Raw genomic sequence first — 23,063 nt, forward strand, 5'->3', positions numbered from 1 at the left:
CTACAGCGTTCACCTAGTACACTTTGAAAGCGACTAAGAGGCGTAGCACAGTAACATGCCTGTGGTAGACTACCAAAGCAGCATCGCGGGACGTCAGCACTGCCACCGCCGCCATATCAGCATCTCCTTGTGCAGTTAGCTGCACCGGGATTGGGACTCGCGCCTGCATCTGGTTTCATTTGCTCGTCAGCCCTGCACGTGCGGGCAGGGCTGGGGCTGATGGCGGAAGACGCGCATCTATGTAGCCCATCCCATCCTTTTCAAGACAGCTGTCCAACCGCGCGCAATGCTGTCTCGTTCGGGTGCAATCATCGCCTAGGTCAACCGTTGCTCAGGCTTGGTTTATTATTAGCTGGGCGCATCACCTTCCGCCCCGCCATCATCAACCTACTTCGCGGCGGAGCTTGGAGCTGTCATCATTGCAATGCCTAACTTTCCATGGACAAAGTCGAACCGGTCGCACCACTCTGTCGATAACGCCGTAAGGGATCAATCACCTGTGCCATCTGCAAAGGAAGCCAGCGACCAAGCCGCGGCAGCCCAGCGATACCAGGCCTCCGACGCCCATCAACCGTCTATCCATAGCCAGCAGCCTTCTCTACAACCACCGACCTCTTCTGGAAGTTCCCAGGGCCAATACAGCGAATACCACTCGTTGCGAAATGCAACTCACAGACTGAGTGCACATCTCTCCTTAGGCCAGCCATCGCAGAACTGCCAGCAACAGCCTAGCACGCCGCCTACATCTCAGGCAGGCCACGAGTCGCCAAACCACGTCCCCTACCAGCCTCATTCTCCTCCTCCTGCATACAGCAGCCCAGAAAATAAGAAGCAGTCTCTGCGCAGTCGCATTGCAGCTGGCGTTAGAGGACACAAGGACGAGGAACCCAAGGCTCAGAAGAACGGCCTAAGCAGGCGACAGTCGGTACGGAAAAGCGACCCTCGGGCGCACGAGTATCACGCACAGGCAGAGAGCCGCCCGCAGCATTGGCAGCAGCAGCAGCACCAGGGGTCCTCTTCCCATTTGCCCCCGTCGCGAGAGCAAGACGAGGACAACCTTGATCCGTTTCTCCAGCAGGAAAGCGACGAGTCCCCTCAAGTGCCTCCCAAAGACTCCAAATATCAGCAAAACTTGCAACACACTCAGCCTTTTGGTGCGCAGTTGCATCAGGAACCCTACGTTCGGCCCCCACTTGGCAGGGTGAGCACAGAGGGCAGCTATTCGACCCAAGGCGGGGTAGATCAGTACGGCTCCGAGCAACACCAAGGTCAAGGTCCACAGCAGCAACAACAACAGCCAACGCAACAACAGCAAGTTCACCGCAAGCAGTCACAGCACAGCTACCAGCCCTCTACTCAGGGTTCAACGGGGTCGGGCAACTTTCAGTCGTACATTCCACAAAACGCGCCAAGCTCTTTGTCCCAGACCACTCAGCCGCATGGGCAAGGGGCTCCAGTACAAGACATTCAACAGAATTATTACCAGTACCAGCAACAGCAACAGCAACAGCCTCCGTCAGCGCATAACCAATCGTCGCTAGAGAATTCTCCACAGAGCCTGCATCATCCGCAGCAGCAGCAGCCTCACTTTGCATCTCAGCTTCAGCCCCAACCAGAGCAGCGCCAGCCTCAGACTGCTCTGCCGATCGCGCAACTGCAGACCGAACTGCACCACCCACAAGCCATACGACAGCACCATCCTCAGACTGTACAGCAGTCAATCGAGCCACAGCAGTCTCAACAACGCCGACCGCCCTCGTCCCATCAGCTTGCCCCGCCGTCACCTCTTCAGCCCACGCCCTACCAACACAACGAATCGCAGCAGGGAAAGCACCCTCTATCTTCGGAGCTACATTCACTGAACAGCGCATCGCATCAGCAAGGGCAGGAGGGTATGACACCAAGTGCTCAGGGCAATAGCAGAACCACTGTGAGGAAAGTGAACGAGAGTAGCCAGTCACAACCAGGAGCACCGTCGCAAGAGTCATCTCAGCTCCAGCCCCCGTCCGCTCAAGGCCAGACTTTCGGCCAGCCGCCTGTGTCTCCAGGCCTCGCAACGTTCGACGCTACCGTCGTACCTACAGCCTCCCAAGGCCAACCATATCGAGCTGACAAGCAAGGCCAACAAGGCTCAGAAATGGGGCGGGCGACACCTCCACCGCGCGCATCTGCGTCCGAAATGACCGACGAGGAGATTGAAAAGATAATAAAGGATCATGATGTTCTACGTGAGTACAATATCCCAACAGAGAGATCATTGCGTTTGACAGACTACAGGTGAAAAATACCAGAAGGTCAAAAGATACTTTTTCGAACAACAAACCCAAGTCCACCAACTGCAGAACACTCTTGCAAACCAGCGTTTATCTGTTTCGCGCACATCATGGGACGACAGTGAATATTCTACCCGCTTCAACCGCTTAGACGGGCTAATAGCACAACTGTCCTTTTCCATTCGCAAGGACTGGAAGTCAATACCACAGTGGCTGCACCCAGTAGTCAACAAGACAGCTGTGGAGACTGGTAAGCAGGAAATGACTGCAGTCGGCCGTGCATTCATCTCTCAATGGCTAGTGGAGAACATATTCGATAAATACTTTCATCCGGATCTCGAGCCAGCTTTTTCCACACAATTGCAGTCGATTGTGTCGAACATCCGGAAGTTCTCGCCCCCTTGCCATAGTGCAGAAGATGAAGAGTCGCTTGCTGCGAAGATCGTCAACTGGCGGCTTGCCACAATAGAAGGCCTTGCGGATACTCTGAAAGCTCCTCAGGCGACTACGTATCGAGAGAAATTGACTGAAACACTCAATGAGAAATTGATCGCATCTATTCAGATTCACCTGAATGATCCCGCACCTCCGGACCTAAATGGAGGTGTTCCAATGATCATTGAGCTTGCTATCAGTATTGCCCAACATTTGCCATTAGAAAGCCGAGAAGTGCAAATTGAGTACTTCCCGCCGGGCCACAGCATCGTGAACGACTTGATGAAGCTGGAATCCGGCATACCCGCCTTAACAGCTCCCATAGTCGAGCTGGATGATGCTGACAGAATTTCTATCAGAAGCATGGCATCGAAGCCAGAAGATGGCATCTCCGTCGCAGAGCAAGATCAAGTTCAACCGCAGGTTGGTCAGACGTCCAAAGAGGACAAGAAACGCAGCATGTTTGGTTTCGCCACGTCCAAGAAGGCAGGAGTCACTCCTGCTTCCCTCGGCAAGCGAGAATCTTCTCTTGGTCAAGGAGGTAGTCAGCAGAGTCTGACACAGAACGCACCAGGCAGCTCCACTGGTACGAAAGACGAGTCTACACCACCCCGTGTACGCTTGGCTGTCGGACTTGCAGTGCAGATTCGTGGCAAGACAGTTTTGACCAAGGCCCCTGTGTACAGCACATGAACTTTCTAGAGGTGTTTACGATGAAGATGACGGTTGGTGTATGTATCGAATTCAGTGATTTGGCAAGCAAGCGTTTGGGCATTTTCTTCACCATTTCTCCATATACATTTTTTTTGCACGGCCGTGCTTTCAGATTGGATATGCTCTCTCCTGAAGGCGATATTCAGTATGTTTCATGCCTGTCCATATACCTTTTTTTGCTGTACTTTGATGTGCATACAAACACCCCCCGCTGTTGGTGCGTTTGGGTGTAGTAGAGATCAAGTCTTTGGAACTGCAAAATACAGTATCTTTGACTCGGATTACAATGGCTCTGAATGCATTGTCGAATCAGATGGTCTGTTTCAACTACAAGTTCTGTACGTATGAACGATTGCCGTAGCAAGCAAGCCTGTGAGCCAGGCGGACAGCGTAGCGTTCACGCTAGTTGCGGCCAATTCGAACGTTCATTGGCTGAACATCCGTCGCTCCCTTTTGTTTACCGGACACAAACACCACTATGACAAAGCCACTTGAGAGGACCGCCCATGTCCAGCGCAATGGAGAATATGGAGATATCCCAGCAAATTAAATGTGTGCCCGATAAATACAGTATTCTACACAGCAGTTACTGATCCGCACCAGCCACCACATTGTCTGTTCCCTCGCCGACCGCGACACATACTGCATGTGTCAATGGCGCACGTTTGCAAATACGATGCCTCAACACCTTTGAGGTGGTCCGTAATATCGCCCTCCCATCCAGCCATGATTTGCGCTCGTCAAAGATTACCTGGTCACCCGCGGTCATCCCGCCGTTGACCTCATCGACACATACATCTTCGCCCACCACCACACCTCCCCGACGCTCATTACGGACACCACGCCTCTGCTCGAATCGCGTCCTCATATCTGATGATGACACAACGCGCGTTTACGACCTCCGCGACGAGAAATGGAATGCTGTAATTAGCAATGGCTCCGGTGGCATGGGCAAGAATGTCCACGTAGAGTTTGGAGGAACAGAGGACGAGGTACTTGTCTGGACCGATTTTACCGCCTGTGTTAAGATATGGTGCTTGAAGACGGGACGGGTAGTGGAGATACGCGATCCGAAGTTTCCTGGTAAAGATGGCAAGGGCTGGGGCTACCGACCTGCTGACGATACTGGATTGAGGAGTGGAAGGGGACAAGGGCGTGTTCTGGCATTATTGTGTCGTGCATCAGGGACCGATATCTTATTACTGCTTGCACCGCAGACGTACAAGGTTCTCAGTCGAGTCGAACTCCCTACTACGGATGCCGCGGGTCTGAGATGGAGTCGCGACGGACGTTGGCTGGCCATCTGGGACGCTGCGTCTGCAGGCTACAAGCTTTGCATATACACAGCCGACGGGCACTTGTATCGCACAATAATTCGCGAAGCATCCGAGGACGTCAGCGAATGGGATGTAGAAGGCCTGGGCATCAAGAGCCTGGAATGGGTCCCTGGACATGAACGACTTGCAGTTGGCGGCTGGGACCGGCGTGTTCGCATACTTTCTACACGCACATTCGCACCCATCCTTTTCCTCGACCACACACCTGTCATCGACGTACCCAGCGCACCCGTATACACAGAGCAAGTCGATAACGTGGGCACCCGCAGTTTCACACTCACACCACAGCCCGCCACGCCTCCCAAAGCCGCTTTAGAAAAGAATGAAAACGCGCTCCTAAAGCAAGGCATTGGCATGCTCAGCTTCAACTCCGAAGGCACAATGTGTGCAAGCAGAGACGACAGCACACCCTGCACAGTCTGGATCTGGGACTTGCGCAGTCTCCGCCCCCGCTCAATCCTCATCATGTACGCGCCTGTGAAAGCGCTCCTCTGGCACCCGTACGACCCCAATCGTCTTCTTGTCCAAACCACGCACGACGACCCAGTCGTGTACTTGTACACTGCCTCGCAGCGCTCCCACGCGGCATCTGCTTCCTCGGCAAATTCTTCAGCGACTACCCAACATCCGCCATCCATCCTCTATTTAGTTCCTCACATTGCTAAACCCGCAGTCGCGACTCCCGCCCGCTGGACGCTATCCTGGCTCTGCGGTCCTGCAAATAGTAATAAGAAGCCTTGTTTCGCACTCGCGCACACTCAAGCTTCCGTTGTCGTGTGGCCCGAGGGCAAAGACCAAATTCTGCGGTTTGAACATGAGGACGAAGAGGAGGGAGAAGTAGAAGAAGAGGGGTCCGATGATAGTTTGTATGATATACTTACTGGTCGCACCCCGGTACCGGGTACGAGGGATAGCATGCAGGAAGAGGGATTCGGAGATAGCACGGGTACGGTGCAGGAGCTAGATGATACATTTAGATCGCGGCGACATGCACAGGAAGATGGAGGAGATGTGGAGCACGAGCACGAGCACGAGTACTTTGAAGAAGGTGTATTGGGAGATAGTGGTATGAGTGAAATGTTTTGATTTCCTTCCCTTTCCTTTCTCCAATAAAATCATATACCCCCTTTTGATATCAAACTAAACTCTTCTATTTCTTACCCTCATCCTCAAATCCCCACCTCCCCGTCTGATCCAACCCCAACGGATTATCCCCCGTCTGCTCCTTTCCCGCAATTTTCTCAGGCTTACTGTAACTATCTACATTTTTGCCGCCTAGCAGTTCAGAACGCTCTTCTTCGTTGCCCATCAGTGGGCCGAGAGCTCCGCGTGTGGTGCCGCCGAGACCTTCGCCGAGAGGGCCCGTCACGAATTTTTCGAGTGGCGCGCCGACGGGGCGGAGGGCCGTGTTGAGGACGTTGCCTTTTGGAGATGGTTAGGTTGGGGGTTGTGATGGTGGGTGATGGGTTGGTTCGGGAGGGACGGAGATTAAGCAAAGGGTGAGAGAGAAAAGGAGATAAAGACGTACCGACTGGATCTCCGATTGCGCTCAAGAGGCCGCCAGTGCCTTTGCTTTGTTCATCCTCTTCGTTTTGAGGTGAGGTGGGGATGTGGTCTTGCTGGGGTTGTTCTTCCTTCTTGTCTTGCGCCATTTTGGTTTCTTGTTTGGCTGGACTGAGGTTTTTGAGGTCCCCCTTTTTTTCGTTACTTTTCTCCTGGCTGGAAGTGATGTATTACGCGATTCCTTTCAAAAACGCTATCGACGTTGAATGGTTTTCTAAGGGTTGGTTTATCAGATGTAGATCTGGAAATGTCCGGTTTGTGGTTAGTATGAGTTGGGAAGATAGGGATATTTAATAAGGCACACTCACATGTAGATCTGATGAATTGATGTCTGTTCAGCTCGAGTTCAACTGGTCCACGGCGTGGTTATGTGTTACTGCGCAGATCAAGCTTTGGGGCGGGCTGTGACGTCACTGGTGGCTTCATGAGTGTGGGAGCGTCGACGCGTTACAGGATTAGCGGGGTACAGGACGCGACAGGGGGATCGACACAATTACAGTCGTCATACAGAATCATCGGAGCATTCTTCACACTATCGATGATTTATTTTGGGAATAGGAGAAATCTACTGTGCAGTGTCTGAGAAAGTGTGCATTTGCAGCCCCGAAAAGTTCAACTTTTGGTCAATCTGATACCACTGACGACTCTCATCCTCCGTCATACGTGATTCCTTCAAAAGCAACATGGATATCAAAGGACAAGGATCTCTGACAGCCACTGGCCTTGGAATCCTTCATGTGTATGGCTGATAGACGCAAAAGCAAAGAATCAATCTCGTAACCCACTGTCGCTAAGCCAGTAAAGCAGGTGATAGAAGGTGTAGGATGACACAATCCCATTTGTGCAACTGCTTTTGTCTCATGAGATACGAGGGCAGTGGAATAAGAACCGTTACATGATCTGAATGCTTGGTCAGTCACATTCTAGCATCTACTCGAATAACTCACCTTTCGTCAAGCAACATGTCAAGCCGGGTTATCCTGCTACAGTAGGACGGGCACCTGCATTGATCTCTTCACTGGTGTGGTGCGCATAGATGGCAACATCTATAACGGTGCTGTTCTTATATCCCACTTTGGGGAGCCGACCAACACGATGGAACTTGCAGGCGTGGAGAAACTGGCCCTGCCATCCGGTCTCTGCGTGCTCCCCATTCTCGTGAGGGACGTTGAGTAGGATCGTTTTGATAACCCTTGATGGCCCGGTCTTGAGGTACTCGAAGTTGTTGACGTACTGATACCCGCCGCGAGGGCGGTAGCTTGTGTCCGCCATCTCTAGAAGACGATCCATGAGACACTTGCCAATACCTTTGCTCGTATAGCCTGGGTGGACGAACAGCTCCATCTCAAAAGTGTAGCGGAATGAGGATGCCTGGCTGCAGTAGTCATCCAAGCTGATGAAGCCTAGAATCTTTTCCGTGACATAGCCGGGATTATCCTTGGACTGGTTGCTCTTTGACACTGCGACCAAGTACGGAAGGCCTGCACTGGTGACAGTGTTGATTCGCTGACGAATTTGATCTTCAGTGCGTCCGTCAAACTCGGTTGCGTAGATGGTGTGCTCAACATAGTAGTTGTAAATCGCCTGCCAATATTGTTAGTTTGAAAACTTTACACCATTGTCTATATATCTTTGCCAAACCCATTAGGGAAAATTCGAGTTCAGACTTACTCCAATGCCAACAACGTCTGCTGGCTGGACAGGACGAATGTACATGTTGGCCTTAGGGCGCAGGCGACGATCTTCCATGGCCTCCATTGGAAACGTCGAATTCGGGACTGGACGATTACGTTTGGCCAACAGGCGACGTTCCTTAGCTTCCCTACGTTTTTGTAGGTCTTCAAGCTTTTCTGCAGCTGAAGCCAGCATCAGAGGAGTGGTAGGATGATCTGCATCAGTAGGGTCGATCCTTGCCTCTGGCGCTGGTAGACCGTTCAAGTAACAGCTCCTATGCTTGAAATGCAGTTCATCCTGACCGTCCTCGTGGATCACCTCGGAATAGAACACGTCCTCGTACATCTCCCACCAAGGTGCATAACCAGCAAGGTCCATATCATCTAGTGGCTTTGGGTCCGAAGTGGAGATTGTCTTCCAAGATTCTCTCAAGTTGCCACCCTCAACCTTCGCCTCGAGCCAGTAACGAGGTGCCAGTTCCTTACAGGGTCCATCTTCAGGACTGAAAGTACTGAGTGGGTAGTACACGGATTTGGTGCACTCCTGTGAGTGCCCATTCATCCATTGCTCTACATGCGCACCAAGATGACGGTCTTCGTGTCCTCTCCGAGCGGACCATGATTCGGGAGCAGGTAGCCAATCGCCGTTCCAGTCTAGCAATTTCTTGACATCGTAGTTGGGGTCTCCGTTGCTGTCAGACCAGCAGTTGACACCACCACCGCTATCGCTGTTGCCAGGAACATACTTCATGTCCCTTTGTTTTGGCCAAGGCTTCCTCTTGTACGGCTGGGGACCACGATTCGAACGCAGGTTAGCAGTTTTCTGATAAGTATGCGGATGCTTGGTTTTATCTTCATTCCAGCCGCCCCAGACATTTTCGGGCGTAGCGATGTCTTGATTTTCAGGTTCGTTCCAGCCACCCCAGATGTTTTCGGGGTTAACCATGTCTTTAGTTTCAAGCTCTACAGGCTCATGCGGTGTGGTTGCTGGTGAAGGTGGGGTTATCTCGCGCATGTTGTTTCGGTTCCTTGGGTCATGTCAGAGGGACGGAGGTACAAAAATAGCAGTCTGAACCTGCAATGTCATGAAGAACTTACTGAACTGACCCAGGCTTAGTCGCAACTGTGGATTTGGACTTGTTCGAGGAAGAAGGCGAGCCATTGGTAGCAACATTGTTGCGCTCTGGATTTATCGTCGCTTTGTTGGCAGAGGGACGGTTGCGCAGGTGTGGCGGAATCGAGACCTTGTTGGAAGGGGGACAGCTGCGCAGGTGTGGAGGAATATAGGCTTCTTTTCGTAGCGTAGTCATGTTGGCCTCTTTTTTTCCTCTCTTCTTGTTGTGAGAACGTTTCTTCTGCCGCGAGCCCGGGGGGTTGAGTGCGTTTTTAGTCTCTTCTTGATTGAGCAATGAAGCTTGGGCGAGTGCAGGTGGACTGGAGTGGTGAGGGGATGGTGAGGTAGTTGGCTGCGCACGTTGTTTGGGTCGGGAATGTTCAGGCTGGGATGGTGACTCAGTTTGCTGTACTAGCGCGCTGGTTTGGGTATTTTTTGCTATTTCATCCGCTTTCTTATCACTTTCGTGATGCGGTGGCTTCTTAGCAGGTCGACGGAAGTGATGTTTGTGTGGCCCCGGTGTCGTCGTTTCGGCTGTTAGCATACAAGGGCTGGATAATTTGGAGTGGGGGAGGGTGGGGTAGGTAGTGAGTAATAGAAAACTATGATGAGGTGTTGTTGAGAGCGGGGAATGGTGAGGGTGCTAGAAAGGTCTATTGTGGCTCTCACCGCGGTTGGCGTGTGAGTGTAAAAGGACAGTGAGACATGATGCGGTCACAAGGCTGGCTTCACTTACTGGGGCCTGCACAAAGTCTGCCAGTTGCTGCCAAGTGATATAACCATTTTTCTGTTGCTTCGACATATTGGTTTGGGTATCGAAAGATTCCAATCTGGTCGGTTCAAGCTCCGGTGGCTGCGATAGTGAAGTGCAAAGATGGGGGTCCTCCACGGCTGTGTTCTTGATGCCAACCTTCTTCGAGTGTGTAGAAGGAACGGGTATCAGGAGATTTCCAAGTAAAGCAAGAGGCATTAACGAAAAGCAGAAGGTGGAGAGATGGAATGGTGGATGATGCAGCCTTCTATATACTTGGACAGAACTGCCTAAAGCATACGGTGAATGCTTGTTCACTTCACTTCACTTGAATTCACCTTGTCACCATAGAATGTGCGTATATATTGGTGAGGTGCTCATGTCCAATGAGTCTTCACATGCTAGGCAGTCGTTTTGTCTGTAGGAAAGAGCATACAGGGGAGCAACACAGCTATCGCCAATGTGAATAGGTTACGCGATCAGAACACTTGCCATGATGTCTCGATAAAGTAAAGGAGGAAATACACTTCGTAACTGGTTCGAGCCATCAACGCATTGTCGATCATCTTACAAGGAAAGACGTTGGCTCTGAAGCAGCGTAGCGAGTTGGCGTTGAATGCAGGCGTCCGCAAACGGCTTAGCTCCAAGATGGCTCTAGGAAGCCCATTGTCACTGTCTTGCTTCTGCCTAGTAGGACCATTTTCTCAGATTTTGAGCAGCGCAAGATGCTTTCGATATTACGAAAAGCTCGCTTAAAGGACAAGGAGATGCGCATCCTGATGCTGTGCGTGTTTGCAAAAGAATTGTTGTGGCAAGGACTGACAGCACTAGGGGTCTGGACAATGCGGGAAAGACGACCATTGTGAAGAAGATCATGAATGAGGATGTCAATAGCGTCAGCCCGACGCTCGGTTTTATCATCAAAACAATCGAGTACGATGGGTACGTAGGGCGAGCCGAGTGCACGAGTCCGGGCTAATGAAGTAGTTACAAATTAAACATATGTACTTTGACCTGCCTGCTCGGACACGAGTGCATGCTGACAGAACAGGGGACGTCGGCGGACAAAAGACGCTGCGGACATACTGGAAGAACTACTTTGAAAAGACGGACACGCTCATATGGGTAGTCGACGCGACGGACAGTGAGCGGATAGACGACTGCAGGCAAGAACTGGCAGGGCTACTGCTTGAGGAGGTTCGTCTAGTCCAAATACCTGTGGCACGGCAAGACACCGTCTGACCAAAGAAGCGCCTCTCCGGAGCCAGTCTGCTAGTCTTCAAGAACAAAAGCGACGTCGCCGGGTCCATGAGCGAGGACGAGATACGCGAGGTGCGTTGGGCTTGGGGCTGAGGAAACTGTTGAGTGTAGTTGGCAGGCCAATGGTACTAACTGCGCACAGGGTCTGCAGCTGGATGCCATCAAGACACACAAGTGGCACATCATGGCGTGTAGTGCCATGACGGGAATGAACCTGCGCGAGGGGCTGGAGTGGGTGGTCCAGGACGCCAAAGCCCGCCTGTTCCTGTATTGAGGCATCGTGGGTTGGAGCGAGGGTCGTATTACGCGTCAGGCACAGAAGGCACAGACTGGATGCGGCATCGGACTCGGACGGGCAAGGGGGCAGCGCAGCTCAGCGCAGCGCAGCGCAGCCCCAAGGGTAGATGCGGGTATTTAGTGCAGCGGTATTGGTCTGGACAAGGTCCAACCGCTGCACGGTGGAGCGGGCGACGCAGCCTCGACGTTGATATGTACGTAGCATAATAAACAAACACGCTCCAAGGTCGTCTCGAGGACCTGCATCTGTCGCTTTCTTTTGCCTTGGTTCGTTTGACGACGGTGCGGCCTGGCCTCCGCCCCCCCACTCTCCTTCTCTTTCCCTCCTGTCAGCCCTGCGCATCCGCCATCTCAGCCAAGCATGAGGTAGCCGAGTCAAAGTAATTTAACGACCGTTCTACTAGTCTCAGGTCCGTCTTCGTACGTCTGGGATCCCACCCACTGCCGAGCAGCCTCAACCCTTGCACTCACCTCTCGGATCGCTACAGCCCACCATGTCGTCGGACGACAAAGACGTCGACCCATCCGAGTTTGTAGAGCGGATCCGGCGCTTGGGCGACCAGCGAGATCAAGAGGACGCCGAGCGCGTCAAGAAATTGGAAGAGGAGCTCATCCAGGGCCGCAGCGAGAGACTAGCGCGACGAGCAGGTTTGTTTTTTTCTATTCCGTGGTGACTGCATTCGGCCGGGGTTGGCAGCTGCTGATGCCTTTGTCAAACAGAACGAGCCCGCTCAATTTCCCCCGACAAGCCATACACTCCCCAGTCGCCCCGTTCCGTCGTTGGCACTCCCCAGGTCATACAGGAGAAGGCTGCCACGACACCCACTCCTACCATGAGCCCGCCAGCACGCGATGCCGCCCGCGATGATTCGCTGCACCAGCTCACCAGCTCCCCGCCCCCGCGGCCCACGTCAACATCGACAACAATGACCCTCGAAGACATGGAGCCCAAGAAGCCCGCCACCAACGCTGCCGCTCTGGGAAGGTCAGGCACCTTGTCGTGGAAGCAGCGCCCACAATCGGGGAGTATACGGCGCCCGCTCTCAGTGGCATCACGATCCCCCGAGCGTCCGTCTTCTAGCAATACCCCCGAACCCTCCGAGTCCGAGCCCGAGCCCAGCATGTCAAGAAGCTCCATTGCAGCCTCACTAGGCGCAAAGGATCCCGCTTTCTTTCGTCAGACGGCCGATATTGGAAGGGGATCTGCAGCCTTCAGGAAGAACCAAGATGATACTGCTTCAGAAACCGGGTCGGTGTCGGGTCGGAGGCAGTTGGCGGGCATGTCGCGCGACTCGACCGTGGAGCAAGACATTGGCAGCCCGCCGGCAGAGAGCGCGCGCTCGAGCTCACCAGGCTCACGAGGTGGTTCCGTCCGCGGCAGCACTGTAATGAGTAATCGTTTTTCCACCAGCACATCGATTTCGGGCGGCGATTCGGATTCGGTAGTAAAAGGCAAAACGCCCCTGCCTGTGTTGGATTCGCAAAAGTTTGCTCCACCCTCTGAGCAGGGCTCTTCAGTTGATGGTGGAGACACTGAGCGTGCAGCTCGCGCGCTCGCCATGTCACCTACCCAAGGGAGAATTTCGCCAGAGCGTGAGCGCTCGACATCACCAACAAAGGGCATGGGTGGCTTTGTGCAGAGTGCCATGCTCAAACGTAGTGACAGCGTGAGCAAGCGTTGGAGCACGCAAACGCCCCCCGGCTTGAGCAGGCAAAATTCTACCTTGAGCAATCGCGGAAGTGTCTATGGCTCACTCTCAAACATTGACCGGCCAGTTTTGTCAAGGGACAACTCCACAGAGCCGACCCGCCCTACATCGAGTCGCAGCAATGCAACCATCACCGGTACAGAAAAGGACAGCACGCCCAAGGATGAGTTTGTCAAGCCATCATTACCCCGTCACAGCAGAGCCAAATCAGTCGCATCAACCTTCAGCGCAACTTTCAGCGACAAGGATGCCTCGCAGGACGAAAACTCTCCTGCGAGTCCTTCGAAGCGATGGAGTCCCACGAAATCAAGTTGGTTGGAGAGTGCGCTGAGTAGACCAGAATCTCCAAAGCCAAAGCAAGCCCCTCCCGCCCAGCCTGCGTGGATGGCTGAGATCAACCGCATTAAACAACAGCGTAGTAGTGTTGACCTGGGCAGAGGCAGTTCTTTCGGTGAATCTTCCGGTTCTGGCCGGACATCACCAATCAAGGACATAGTACAACTTAAGCCCGTTGGTCTGCGTCGGTCCGAGTCTCCCAAGAAAGAGGATTCAGGTGTGTCCAGTAAAATGGAAACACTCAAAGAACAATCTCCAAGCCCTGCGTCAGCAGCAGTACCGAAGCCTCTTTTCGCCAAAAAAGAAGAGTCCAAACCTTCAGGAGAAGCACAACCTCTGGAAGAGCCCACAGACTCAAAAGACGTAAAAGACGTAAAAGACGTCCCGGAAAAGAATCTCGACGATGCCCCTACACCTGTTATACCATCAGCGACCGAAGAACCCGCTTCAGTGGACACCAAGCCCGTAGCTTCAAGATTCGCCGCAGATACTGGCCGCAGTGTTTCACCTGCAAAAACAGATACGACGCCAAAGACGGATTTCCGTGCGGGGCTCAAGTCACGTCAGCCTGCATCTGATAGCTCGAAGAAGGACGAAGTCAACGAATTCCAAAATGTCTTTGGTAGGTTAAGAAAAGCAGAGACAAAGAATTACGTTGCCCCCGATATCCTCAAAGAAAACATTACAAGAGGCAAAGGTGCTTTGAACATAACCGGGGGCCCTAAGCCTTCGGTCCGAAAAGATGAATTCAGGGAGAGCCTCATCAAGAGGAAATCAACCATTTTTGATAAAGCTCAAGAAGAGGGCTCTGTGCTGAAGAAGTCAGAGAGCTCAAGACCTTCTGCTCCTGTCCCAGAGGCTATCGCAAAGCAGAAAGGATTGCAACGCAGAGATAGTGAAGCCAGAGCTCCGGCACCACCTAAAGAGAAGGAGCCCATGCCGGAAGCTCTCGCCAGAAGGAAGAGTCTTGGAGTTGTTCGGCCTATGCCAGATAACAAGTCTGCTCAGTCTGCGCAGTCTGCGCAACCTGCGCCTTTGTTTGCCAAGAAAGAACCAGCCATGTCCGGCAAGCTTGCGAATCGTTTCAACCCTGCGTTAGCCGGTATGCTCGCTCGAGGCCCACCTTCTCAAGCGATTGACAAATCTACATCAAGTGCTGAGGTAGATGGGTCAACTGCCAGGCCGGCGCAAGAGAGAAACACCGGACCTGCACCAGAACTGCAACATATGACCAAAGGTCGCGCCCGTGGACCTAAGCGAAGGGCACCGGCCTCGAAAAAGGCGGCTGTTGAGTCGGAACAGGCTCAAGAGGAAGTGCCTACTGCTGCTGCTACTGCTGCTCTGCCTTTGGTGAATTCCGAGCCTGTCCTCTCTAGCTCTGAGCCTCCTAAGACTAACGGAAAACCAGAGCAGCGACCAGTAGCGAGGACGCCTGCCAGGCAGTCAGCGACCGAAAAGCCTGTTCCACCAGCCAAATCACCACGGGTACCTTCTGGAAACTTTGGAAAATCTCCAACCCCTGAGCTCCCGAAGAAGCCAGAGAGGATCTCCGGATCTCAAACGACGCCCAGAGCCTCACCTAGACCAGAATCTATCATCTCATCCAAGCCTTCATCACCAGTCATTCCAAAGAAACCTGCATCTCTGGAAGCGGAGAGGCGGGTGTCTGGGTCGCAGAGCACCCCAACACAAAAGTCCCCATTACCAGCACAGGTTGAGTCACCAAATTTGGCATCATCCTCTCCCTCTCCATCTCCTCATTCTCGATTTTCGCGACCGTTGCCCACATTACCGCCCAAGTCAACAGCAGAGAGTCCCAAGTCGACACCGCTCAAGAAAATTTCAACCCCCAATGTCGAGATCTCACACGCTAAGGATGATTCGTCACCTGAGAAGACAACATTTTCATCAGTCAAGAGTGCTAGCGCTTTGTGGGGCAGATCCTCTGCATCTTCATCACCTGTGCCAACGGGAGCTAAGTCACCAATTAAACTTCCTACACAAGCAGATGAGCAAGCTGCAATGAAGGATGCTGGCTTAATTCGCTCTGAGGTGAATTCGAAGGCTCTACCCGGCCTTCCTCAAGCTGACCCTCAATCTCCTAATGAAGCGAAGGCACTACCTCCAAAGCCAAAGCCTGTGGGGCTGGGCTTCAGCCTGGGAAGCTTAGGTGGACTGGTCGCATCTCGGTCACGAGAATCACTCTCTCAGCTGCCCAAGAGCACACCAATGTCACCACCGGGAAGTGCAAACAGGCCATTCTCTGAGCCTCCCGTCACGTCGCCAACCACAAAGAAGAATGATGGCATGTTTGCAGACTTCTTTGACGAAGACCCAGTAACAGAAGGCCAGCTACCAGAGCATATCGACACAATGGACATTCTCAAGTCGCCGCCATTTGACTTGGGCCCCACAGGAAAGATCCGCACTGTACGCAAGCAGATAGACGAAGTGACAAGCGACGGAAAGCTTTTGCCCATTCCAGTGCAGGAGGAGCACATCTTGTTCCAAGACTCAATGTATTTGTGTACACATGTGTACGAAGATTCCAAGGGAACCAGACATACCGACGTCTACCTATGGGCTGGCAATGGTGTACCAGAGCCTACAATAGAAGATGTGCAGATATTTGCAAAGAGCCACGCACGTCAAAGCCAAGGACGGTTGTTGGTCATTCGGCAAGGACAGGAGACCCCAAACTTTTTCGAGGCTCTAGGTGGCATTGTCATCACCAGGCGTGGTGTGAAGCCTGGATCAAAAGAGTTCATGCTATGTGGTCGTCGTCATATTGGTCACCTTGCATTTGACGAAGTCGACTTCTCACTCAAGAGTCTCTGCTCGGCATTTCCCTACCTGATCACCACCGCCGCAGGTAAAGTCTATCTGTGGAAGGGTCGTGGATGTTCCGCTGAGGAGCTGTCTGGTGCACGCCTCATGGGGATGGACCTGGCACCCACTGGTGACTACAATGAGATCGATGAAGGAGCCGAACCTCATGATTTTCTCAACAAAACCTTCCCACCTTCACCAGTCCCTTCGAAAGGTCCTGCCATCCCTCGCTCGGCAGACCATTGGCGCTACAAGGCCACCTGCGACAAATATCGGGCTCGTCTCTATAAGATCGAACAAACGACCAGCCAACAGGCAGGCTGGGGCCAAGCACTCCAGGTGAGCAGCTCTTTTTTCGCGCCGCTGCTACGAAGACCATCTTGGAACGCTGCTGAACAAAGGCCACAGACGCCACTCACGCCCAAGTCACCTCAGGGTACTATCAAGACGGAGATCAAAGAGATCATGCCTTTCTCGCAGAGAGACCTGGAGCCGGAAAACATCTATGTACTTGATGCTTTCTTTGAGATGTACATGTAAGTTCTCCTGTTTTTGCGTGTCAGCCGTGACACGATATCATATATGTGGACGTGTGTTAACATGTAGCAGTATTGTTGGCCCCTTGTCCCGCACTCAAGCGCCTGCATTTTCGACTGCTCTCATGTTTGCGCAAGCGTACGGTATGCTCGCCGTGTCAGAAGAAGACCGTCCATTTATGCCCGTCACCACGGTTGTACTAGAAGGTGTTCCTCGTGATATGAAGGTGCTGTTCCGTCACTGGGACGACAAGCTTATTCCCGCAGCGGGTCTCATGAGCGGAAAGCTCGGGAGGGGGAAGAGCTTGAGGATCGTCGGTTTGGAGAAGGCTATCGAGGGTACGCGGCGGTAAAGCGGGGTTTGGCGAAGGACAGATGGATGCTTGCGTTGTTCACCGTGGCGTTTGTCTTCAATAGGCTGTTGGCAAATAGCCGGCATAGTCGGAGTTTTCAGTTGTTTATGCATATTCATTATGCTTGCATATATCAGGCGACATTTGGCCAGGGCTTGCGTGGCGGTTTCACGGCGTCGTTGCGGATTGGCCTATTAGATCGATGTCATCGGTTACGTCGTAGCCGCTGGACTTTTCAATACAATTGCTTCAGAATCATCACAGGCTGGAGAGTAGACGTGTGCAAATCGGTTCTGGCGACAGTTGAAGAGATGGCGTAGAGTCTGGAACACACGAGTGAGCCCCTTGAGGAGCCCAGGCACAAGCGGCAAACAGATTCGAGAAGAATGTCGGAAATTAGCGATGTTTTGGAGAGTGGGGAAGTGCTAGTAGTTTCACGCGTGTCAAACGATTTACACACATCCGACCGCCCTACGGCTGTGTCTACCCAAATTCGATCACTGAAACCGATTATCCCGCCGGTATTAGGAAGTAGAGATCCGTATTTAGGTCCTGTTACAGCTTTCATCGATTATGCTAGTCTGCTTGGGGCCTTGGGTGCCGGGCGCGATTCATGTAGTACTATATTCTGGAAGCATCATACTAGCTTGTGGCGTATCAATGTTTCATATCCACAAGAGCCCGTAGTGTTTGAGAAACATGAAGAGAATATTGGCCAATGTAGGAGAATTGTTCATAGGCGCATTGGATGATTGCCTCGAGGGGGGAGACGCAGTTGGTGGTGAATTGCACAGAGGGTCGGGTTACGACGTCCTGTTACAGCCAAGACTACAAGTGACTACTACCTACATTTTGTACCCTAACAGGGCCGACAGTTTTTAGCCATCTACCTAGCCAGTAGGCAGTGCTGTCAACCAGTTTACGCACCGTATTTCGAATAGCCGTAGTCGCGGGGCACGGACGACGAACATATTGTAGTATCTAAGGTGTGCCGGTGAAGTACCGAGAAGGTTGCGCGGCGGGTCTCCCGTTCCAGCGCAATGGCATAGGGACGCATGACGCACCGCCACTTACCTCAAACCAGACGCGTCCATATTTCATTTACAGACAAGCTGCCATTGCATAACACTATACCCACCGGTAACATCCTTTTTCATCGACAAGGAAACACAAGCGATCCAAGCCTTGCCCAAGCCTTTTGCCGAGGTAAATAAGCAAGATGATCCCTGCATGACTGGACCACTCAGCGCGCGGCTTCCCCACAAAAGTCTATATGAAGTATCCACCGCCGTGATGGAGCTTGATTAACTGTCGGGATGGCGACTTGGCACGCGCCTTGAAATGCAGGATAGCATCACGCCTAGGGGCAGGGCCGATTGCGCTCATTGGATACGAATACATCAAGACACTAGTGTAGAACGATTCAGACGATTCATCCATGGGCAACGAGGGGCGAGAGGTGGCCCCATGACACAGGGAGGAAGACAGCGGGTGAAACAACCGCAATATGTTTCCTGTGGTGTGCACCCACGCTCTTTAACCGTCTCTAAGTATATAGGTCAAGACTTCCAAGACCGAATAAGCTCACCACCAAGCCTTTCATCTTCAACACTCAAGCAGTCTTTACTTCACTCACCCTCTTTTCAATTCACTCCTAGCGAGAACCAGCTTCTTTTCACACAAACACAAACAAATCTTCAATCTATCAAAATGGTTGCCTTCACCTCCGTCCTCCTCGGCCTCTCCGCCATTGGCTCTGCCTTCGCCGCCCCCGTTGCCGATGTCCCTGACTTCGAGTTCTCCGGCCCCAAGCACTTGGCTGCCCGCCAGGACTACAACCAGAACTACAAGACTGGTGGTAACATCCAGTACAACCCCACCAGCAACGGTTACTCCGTCACCTTCTCTGGCGCCCAGGACTTCGTCCTTGGCAAGGGCTGGAAGCAAGGTACTACCAGGTAAGCCACACACAGTGTTCTAGACCCAAATATCAATCAATACTAACTCCTTTCCTTCAGGACCGTCAAGTACACTGGTTCCACCCAGGCCCAGGCCGGTACTGTCCTCGTCGCTCTCTACGGCTGGACCAGGGGCAGCAAGCTCGTCGAGTACTACATCCAGGACTTCACCTCTGGCGGCTCTGGCTCCGCCCAGGGCCAGAAGATGGGCCAAGTCACCTGCGACGGCTCCGTCTACGACATCTGGCAGCACACCCAGGTGAACCAGCCTTCCATCGTCGGCACGACCACCTTCGTCCAGTACATCAGCAACCGCGTCAGCAAGCGCTCCACCGGCGGTACCATCACCACCAAGTGCCACTTCGACGCCTGGGCCAAGCTCGGCATGAACCTTGGTAACCAGTGGGACTACCAGACCATCTCCACTGAGGGTTGGGGCAACGCTGCTGGAAAGTCCCAGTACACCGTCTCCGCTGCTTAAATTGTGGGCGCGGTCCGTTCTTTGGCTCAAGGGGAATGAACCAGGGGTTCGAGAGATTTGTGAAACATTGGCTTGCGCAATCATCAATTCCTCTCCAGAGGAGAGGAAATATGATAGCTTCAAGGGCTTTGTAGGGGTGTTGATTTAGGGGATGCTGCCGCTGCTGTTGCTTGATTCATTGGTGTTTATCTTTCTTTCTTCTTGATTTGTTCAGGGCCTTGACACACCCTGGCTTGTACATACTTTTTTTACTCGTTTCTTGTAGAAACGGGTAAATCCTGAATATACACGTTGTCTTGTTTCTCCCTCGTTTGGATGACAATAGCAATTGCCCGGTTATGAACCGAAAAAAAAACTCCTCATCTTCTTCTGTGTTTCTTATCATTGTGACAAGTGACTTTTTTTTCTTTTCTTACTTAAATTTATTTTTCTAGGTTTTCACAAAAGTATATATATTCTTAGCCATGCTGGCTGCCCCATCTTACTTAGTAAACAGGTGAAACTTCCAATTATCGCTGCCAAACGCAGGCTCGGATGTCGGCGGCGGCGCGTGGATGGAGATACATAACATTGTGTTGCTTAAAACAAGGCTAGGTTGGCTGGGCTGGGGCTGAACAGCCGGTGGTAGGATGATTTATCGGGCAAATATCAAGACACACACACATCTTCTTAAAACGCCCTTTTGGTGGCGAAGGTTCTTAACCAAGTGGGTACCCGGGCATCGGGTCAGATGCGTTCCCTCCCCAATAAAGCAAATTTCCTAAACCTAGAAAGTCTTGCTTAAAGTTTAAATATACAGCGGCTCTTCTTGTTGTTGTTTTTAACAGGCATTGTGATACACCACGTGGCCAGGTAGGAGGGGGGGGGCAAAATAAGTCTCTTTTTGTCGCTATTTGCTTACTTGATTACTTGAGACCACATATAGAAAATATTGGGTGGGAAAAAAAGATTTCGGGACGGGGCGGCTCATATAAATTCAGCAGGGGGAGGGGGGGGGGGGTTGCCTTTGTGCCGCTGTGTCATCCCGTTCGTCAACACATATGATATAACCTCAACAATTTCATTGTTGCGGAATCTGAGGTTGGTGTTGGTTCAGGTTAAGGCTGGTTAAATGCGTTTTTTTGGCGATGGTTGAGGTGAGAGTCCCTTCTTTCTCATCGTGGCGTTTGTACCAAATCTCTTGTTTTGGGGCAAATGGCAGACACACGAACAGCAGTTGTATAGGAGATGGTTTGATCGTCAAGTAACGACATAATCAGAAGATATGCCCTCATTTGGTACATCAGAACCTTGGAACCCCTTAGACATATCTAATTTGCCCTTCCCCCCTCTGGCTGACTAAGGCGGTGGGAGATGAGGACTGATGAGGCTGCACTACAGATCTCCTGAGTTATAGGGGTACATTAGGGAAATCTAGAATGCTGCATACCATCGCTTCAATACTGATTAGAAGAACTGTAGGTGAAAGATTGTGTGGAGTGTTTACGGTGCAGAGCTCTACTCATGGTAGTCTTCGTAGGCTGACTATTATCACCCCACTGAGCTCCTCAGCAGCGCACAAAATGTACCTGGAATTTCTGGCACTGCTACAGACAGTGATTCGTTACAGACCTTGATTGTTGCCATTCTGCAGGATGTTGCGACAACAGCAATGTCGATCGACATAGGCAGTCTAATCTGACTCTTGTCGCTGAGCGCAGCCGCGTCGAAGGCTACAATTAGTAAACTTGCATTCATCAACACTTCAGTCTCACAATCGAAAGCTATATGATTGTACTTCCAAGAGAAGCGGCAAAAAATTTGACGATATCGTCACCATACTGACTTGCACAATGTAATAATCCGTTGATGTCTGCAGTAACATCAACATCATTGCAGGCTCTGAAAAAAAAAGTAGAGCAGTCGCAATGACAAGCAACCCTGCCTATGAAGACAGAAATTTATAGTAGCAGCTTAATGGCTGGAGATTGCATTTAAGTCAAAGTCAACAGTGAGATGACCCGACTCTCGCTGTGTTGATCACAGACGCCGATAGCATGACGGTTCGAGATAGAGAGCACGTGTGCAAAAATATTGTAGAGGATGACAGGCGTGCAGCCCACCAAAGTGTCGCTCCCTACAACTATCCCATTCAAATCCAACCAGTGAACTTTTTCTGACAAAATACCCCAGTGAAGCCGTACCGTTATTTTGATGTTCTGATGTTCGGTCATGGCGGCGCAAATGCGCAAGGCGAGAGTTGGAGGCCCGTGTGGACGCTAGGTCCAAAACGGCTTGCTAAGCGGATCTACACACTTTGGTTTCTCGCTCATTGACGACTTTGAGATTTCCCACGACAACCTCCTACTCACAACAACACCGTCGCCATGGGTAGGGTAATTCGCAACCAGCGTAAGGGTCGCGGATCCATCTTCACGGCCAACACCCGCCTGAACAAGAACCCCGCCCAGTTCCGCACGCTCGACTACGTATGTTCCGCCGCCCGCGACCTATGGCAAAATTGGGATACGCATACACTGGGAACGGAGGGCTAACGGGCACAGGCTGAGCGCAATGGATACATCCGGGGTGTCGTAAAGGAGATCGTCCACGACTCTGGTCGTGGTGAGTAACTGGTGCCAGAATGCGGAATTTAGGACTCCAATTGACCATTTTTTGAATAGGCGCTCCTCTTGCCAGGGTTTCCTTCCGCAACCCATACAAGTTCAAGCACGACACCGAGACCTTCATCGCCAACGAGGGAATGTACACCGGCCAGGTCAGTATTTGGAAATTTCCACATGGAAATCATGCGCGGGGGAAAGAACAGCAGACTGACACCCACCCAAGTTCATCTACGCCGGAAAGAACGCTGCTCTCACCATCGGCAACGTCCTTCCCCTCCACTCCGTCCCTGAAGGTACCGTCCTCACCAACGTCGAAGACAAGAACGGTGACCGTGGTGCGCTCGGCCGTACCTCCGGTAACTACGTTACTGTCATTGGCCACAACCCCGATGAGGGCAAGACCCGTGTCAAGCTCCCATCCGGTGCCAAGAAGGTTCTTCCCAGCTCATGCCGTGGTATGGTCGGTATCGTCGCTGGAGGTGGCCGTACAGACAAGCCTCTCATGAAGGCGTCGCGCGCCAAGCACAAGGTACGTTTTTATCTTTGTCGAATCGATGAGCTTCAGTTGCTAACAAAACCATAGTTCGCTGCCAAGCGCAACAGCTGGCCCAAGACTCGTGGTGTTGCCATGAACCCCGTCGACCATCCCCACGGTGGTGGTAACCACCAGCATATCGGTAAAGCCTCGACCATCTCCCGATACGCCACCCAGGGTCAAAAGGCCGGTCTCATTGCCGCGCGGAGGACAGGTCTGCTCCGTGGTACTCAGAAGACAAAGGACTAGAGTGGTTTTCTGTGATGTGGTGGCGTTTTTCAACGACAGGAACGACGATGATGC

The 23,063-nt window shown here is 52.2% G+C and overlaps 9 protein-coding genes across 9 annotated transcripts; 6 read left to right on the forward strand and 3 right to left on the reverse strand.

The window, feature by feature from the left end:
- Nucleotides 1-424: 424 nt before the first annotated feature.
- Nucleotides 425-3,401, forward strand: COCCADRAFT_81416 (uncharacterized protein; the record flags this gene model as incomplete). The annotated part of the gene is made up of 2 exons (XM_007708436.1): nucleotides 425-2,228; nucleotides 2,278-3,401. 2 exons carry the CDS (start codon nucleotides 425-427, stop codon nucleotides 3,399-3,401), a joined length of 2,928 nt encoding a protein of 975 aa, XP_007706626.1.
- Nucleotides 3,402-3,940: 539 nt separating this feature from the next.
- COCCADRAFT_31932 (uncharacterized protein) lies at nucleotides 3,941-5,845 on the forward strand (the record flags this gene model as incomplete). The annotated part of the gene is made up of 2 exons (XM_007708359.1): nucleotides 3,941-3,974; nucleotides 4,026-5,845. The coding sequence occupies 2 exons, from the start codon at nucleotides 3,941-3,943 to the stop codon at nucleotides 5,843-5,845; spliced, it is 1,854 nt and encodes a 617-aa protein (XP_007706549.1).
- Nucleotides 5,846-5,909: 64 nt separating this feature from the next.
- On the reverse strand, nucleotides 5,910-6,411 carry COCCADRAFT_31933 (uncharacterized protein; the record flags this gene model as incomplete). The annotated part of the gene is made up of 2 exons (XM_007708360.1): nucleotides 5,910-6,181; nucleotides 6,288-6,411. 2 exons carry the CDS (start codon nucleotides 6,409-6,411, stop codon nucleotides 5,910-5,912), a joined length of 396 nt encoding a protein of 131 aa, XP_007706550.1.
- An 886-nt stretch (nucleotides 6,412-7,297) lies between these two features.
- Nucleotides 7,298-9,305, reverse strand: COCCADRAFT_307 (uncharacterized protein; the record flags this gene model as incomplete). The annotated part of the gene is made up of 3 exons (XM_007708298.1): nucleotides 7,298-7,906; nucleotides 7,994-9,023; nucleotides 9,094-9,305. The coding sequence occupies 3 exons, from the start codon at nucleotides 9,303-9,305 to the stop codon at nucleotides 7,298-7,300; spliced, it is 1,851 nt and encodes a 616-aa protein (XP_007706488.1).
- Nucleotides 9,306-9,752: 447 nt separating this feature from the next.
- On the reverse strand, nucleotides 9,753-10,160 carry COCCADRAFT_81317 (uncharacterized protein; the record flags this gene model as incomplete). The annotated part of the gene is made up of 1 exon (XM_007708437.1): nucleotides 9,753-10,160. A coding segment is annotated over one exon (408 nt), but the record flags the coding sequence as incomplete, so codon positions are not given.
- Nucleotides 10,161-10,585: 425 nt separating this feature from the next.
- Nucleotides 10,586-11,394, forward strand: COCCADRAFT_308 (uncharacterized protein; the record flags this gene model as incomplete). The annotated part of the gene is made up of 6 exons (XM_007708299.1): nucleotides 10,586-10,644; nucleotides 10,692-10,802; nucleotides 10,848-10,864; nucleotides 10,912-11,057; nucleotides 11,112-11,192; nucleotides 11,263-11,394. 6 exons carry the CDS (start codon nucleotides 10,586-10,588, stop codon nucleotides 11,392-11,394), a joined length of 546 nt encoding a protein of 181 aa, XP_007706489.1.
- Nucleotides 11,395-11,911: 517 nt separating this feature from the next.
- Nucleotides 11,912-17,180, forward strand: COCCADRAFT_81066 (uncharacterized protein; the record flags this gene model as incomplete). The annotated part of the gene is made up of 3 exons (XM_007708438.1): nucleotides 11,912-12,065; nucleotides 12,138-16,827; nucleotides 16,901-17,180. The coding sequence occupies 3 exons, from the start codon at nucleotides 11,912-11,914 to the stop codon at nucleotides 17,178-17,180; spliced, it is 5,124 nt and encodes a 1,707-aa protein (XP_007706628.1).
- Nucleotides 17,181-18,890: 1,710 nt separating this feature from the next.
- COCCADRAFT_310 (glycoside hydrolase family 11 protein) lies at nucleotides 18,891-19,619 on the forward strand (the record flags this gene model as incomplete). The annotated part of the gene is made up of 2 exons (XM_007708300.1): nucleotides 18,891-19,138; nucleotides 19,199-19,619. 2 exons carry the CDS (start codon nucleotides 18,891-18,893, stop codon nucleotides 19,617-19,619), a joined length of 669 nt encoding a protein of 222 aa, XP_007706490.1.
- Nucleotides 19,620-21,985: 2,366 nt separating this feature from the next.
- COCCADRAFT_311 (uncharacterized protein) lies at nucleotides 21,986-23,009 on the forward strand (the record flags this gene model as incomplete). Its single annotated transcript, XM_007708301.1, has 5 exons — nucleotides 21,986-22,087; nucleotides 22,163-22,223; nucleotides 22,283-22,377; nucleotides 22,449-22,754; nucleotides 22,809-23,009. The coding sequence occupies 5 exons, from the start codon at nucleotides 21,986-21,988 to the stop codon at nucleotides 23,007-23,009; spliced, it is 765 nt and encodes a 254-aa protein (XP_007706491.1).
- Between the last annotated feature and the right edge of the window lie 54 nt (nucleotides 23,010-23,063).

This window comes from Bipolaris zeicola (assembly GCF_000523435.1).
Source record: "Bipolaris zeicola 26-R-13 unplaced genomic scaffold scaffold_1, whole genome shotgun sequence".
NCBI lineage: Eukaryota > Fungi > Ascomycota > Dothideomycetes > Pleosporales > Pleosporaceae > Bipolaris > Bipolaris zeicola.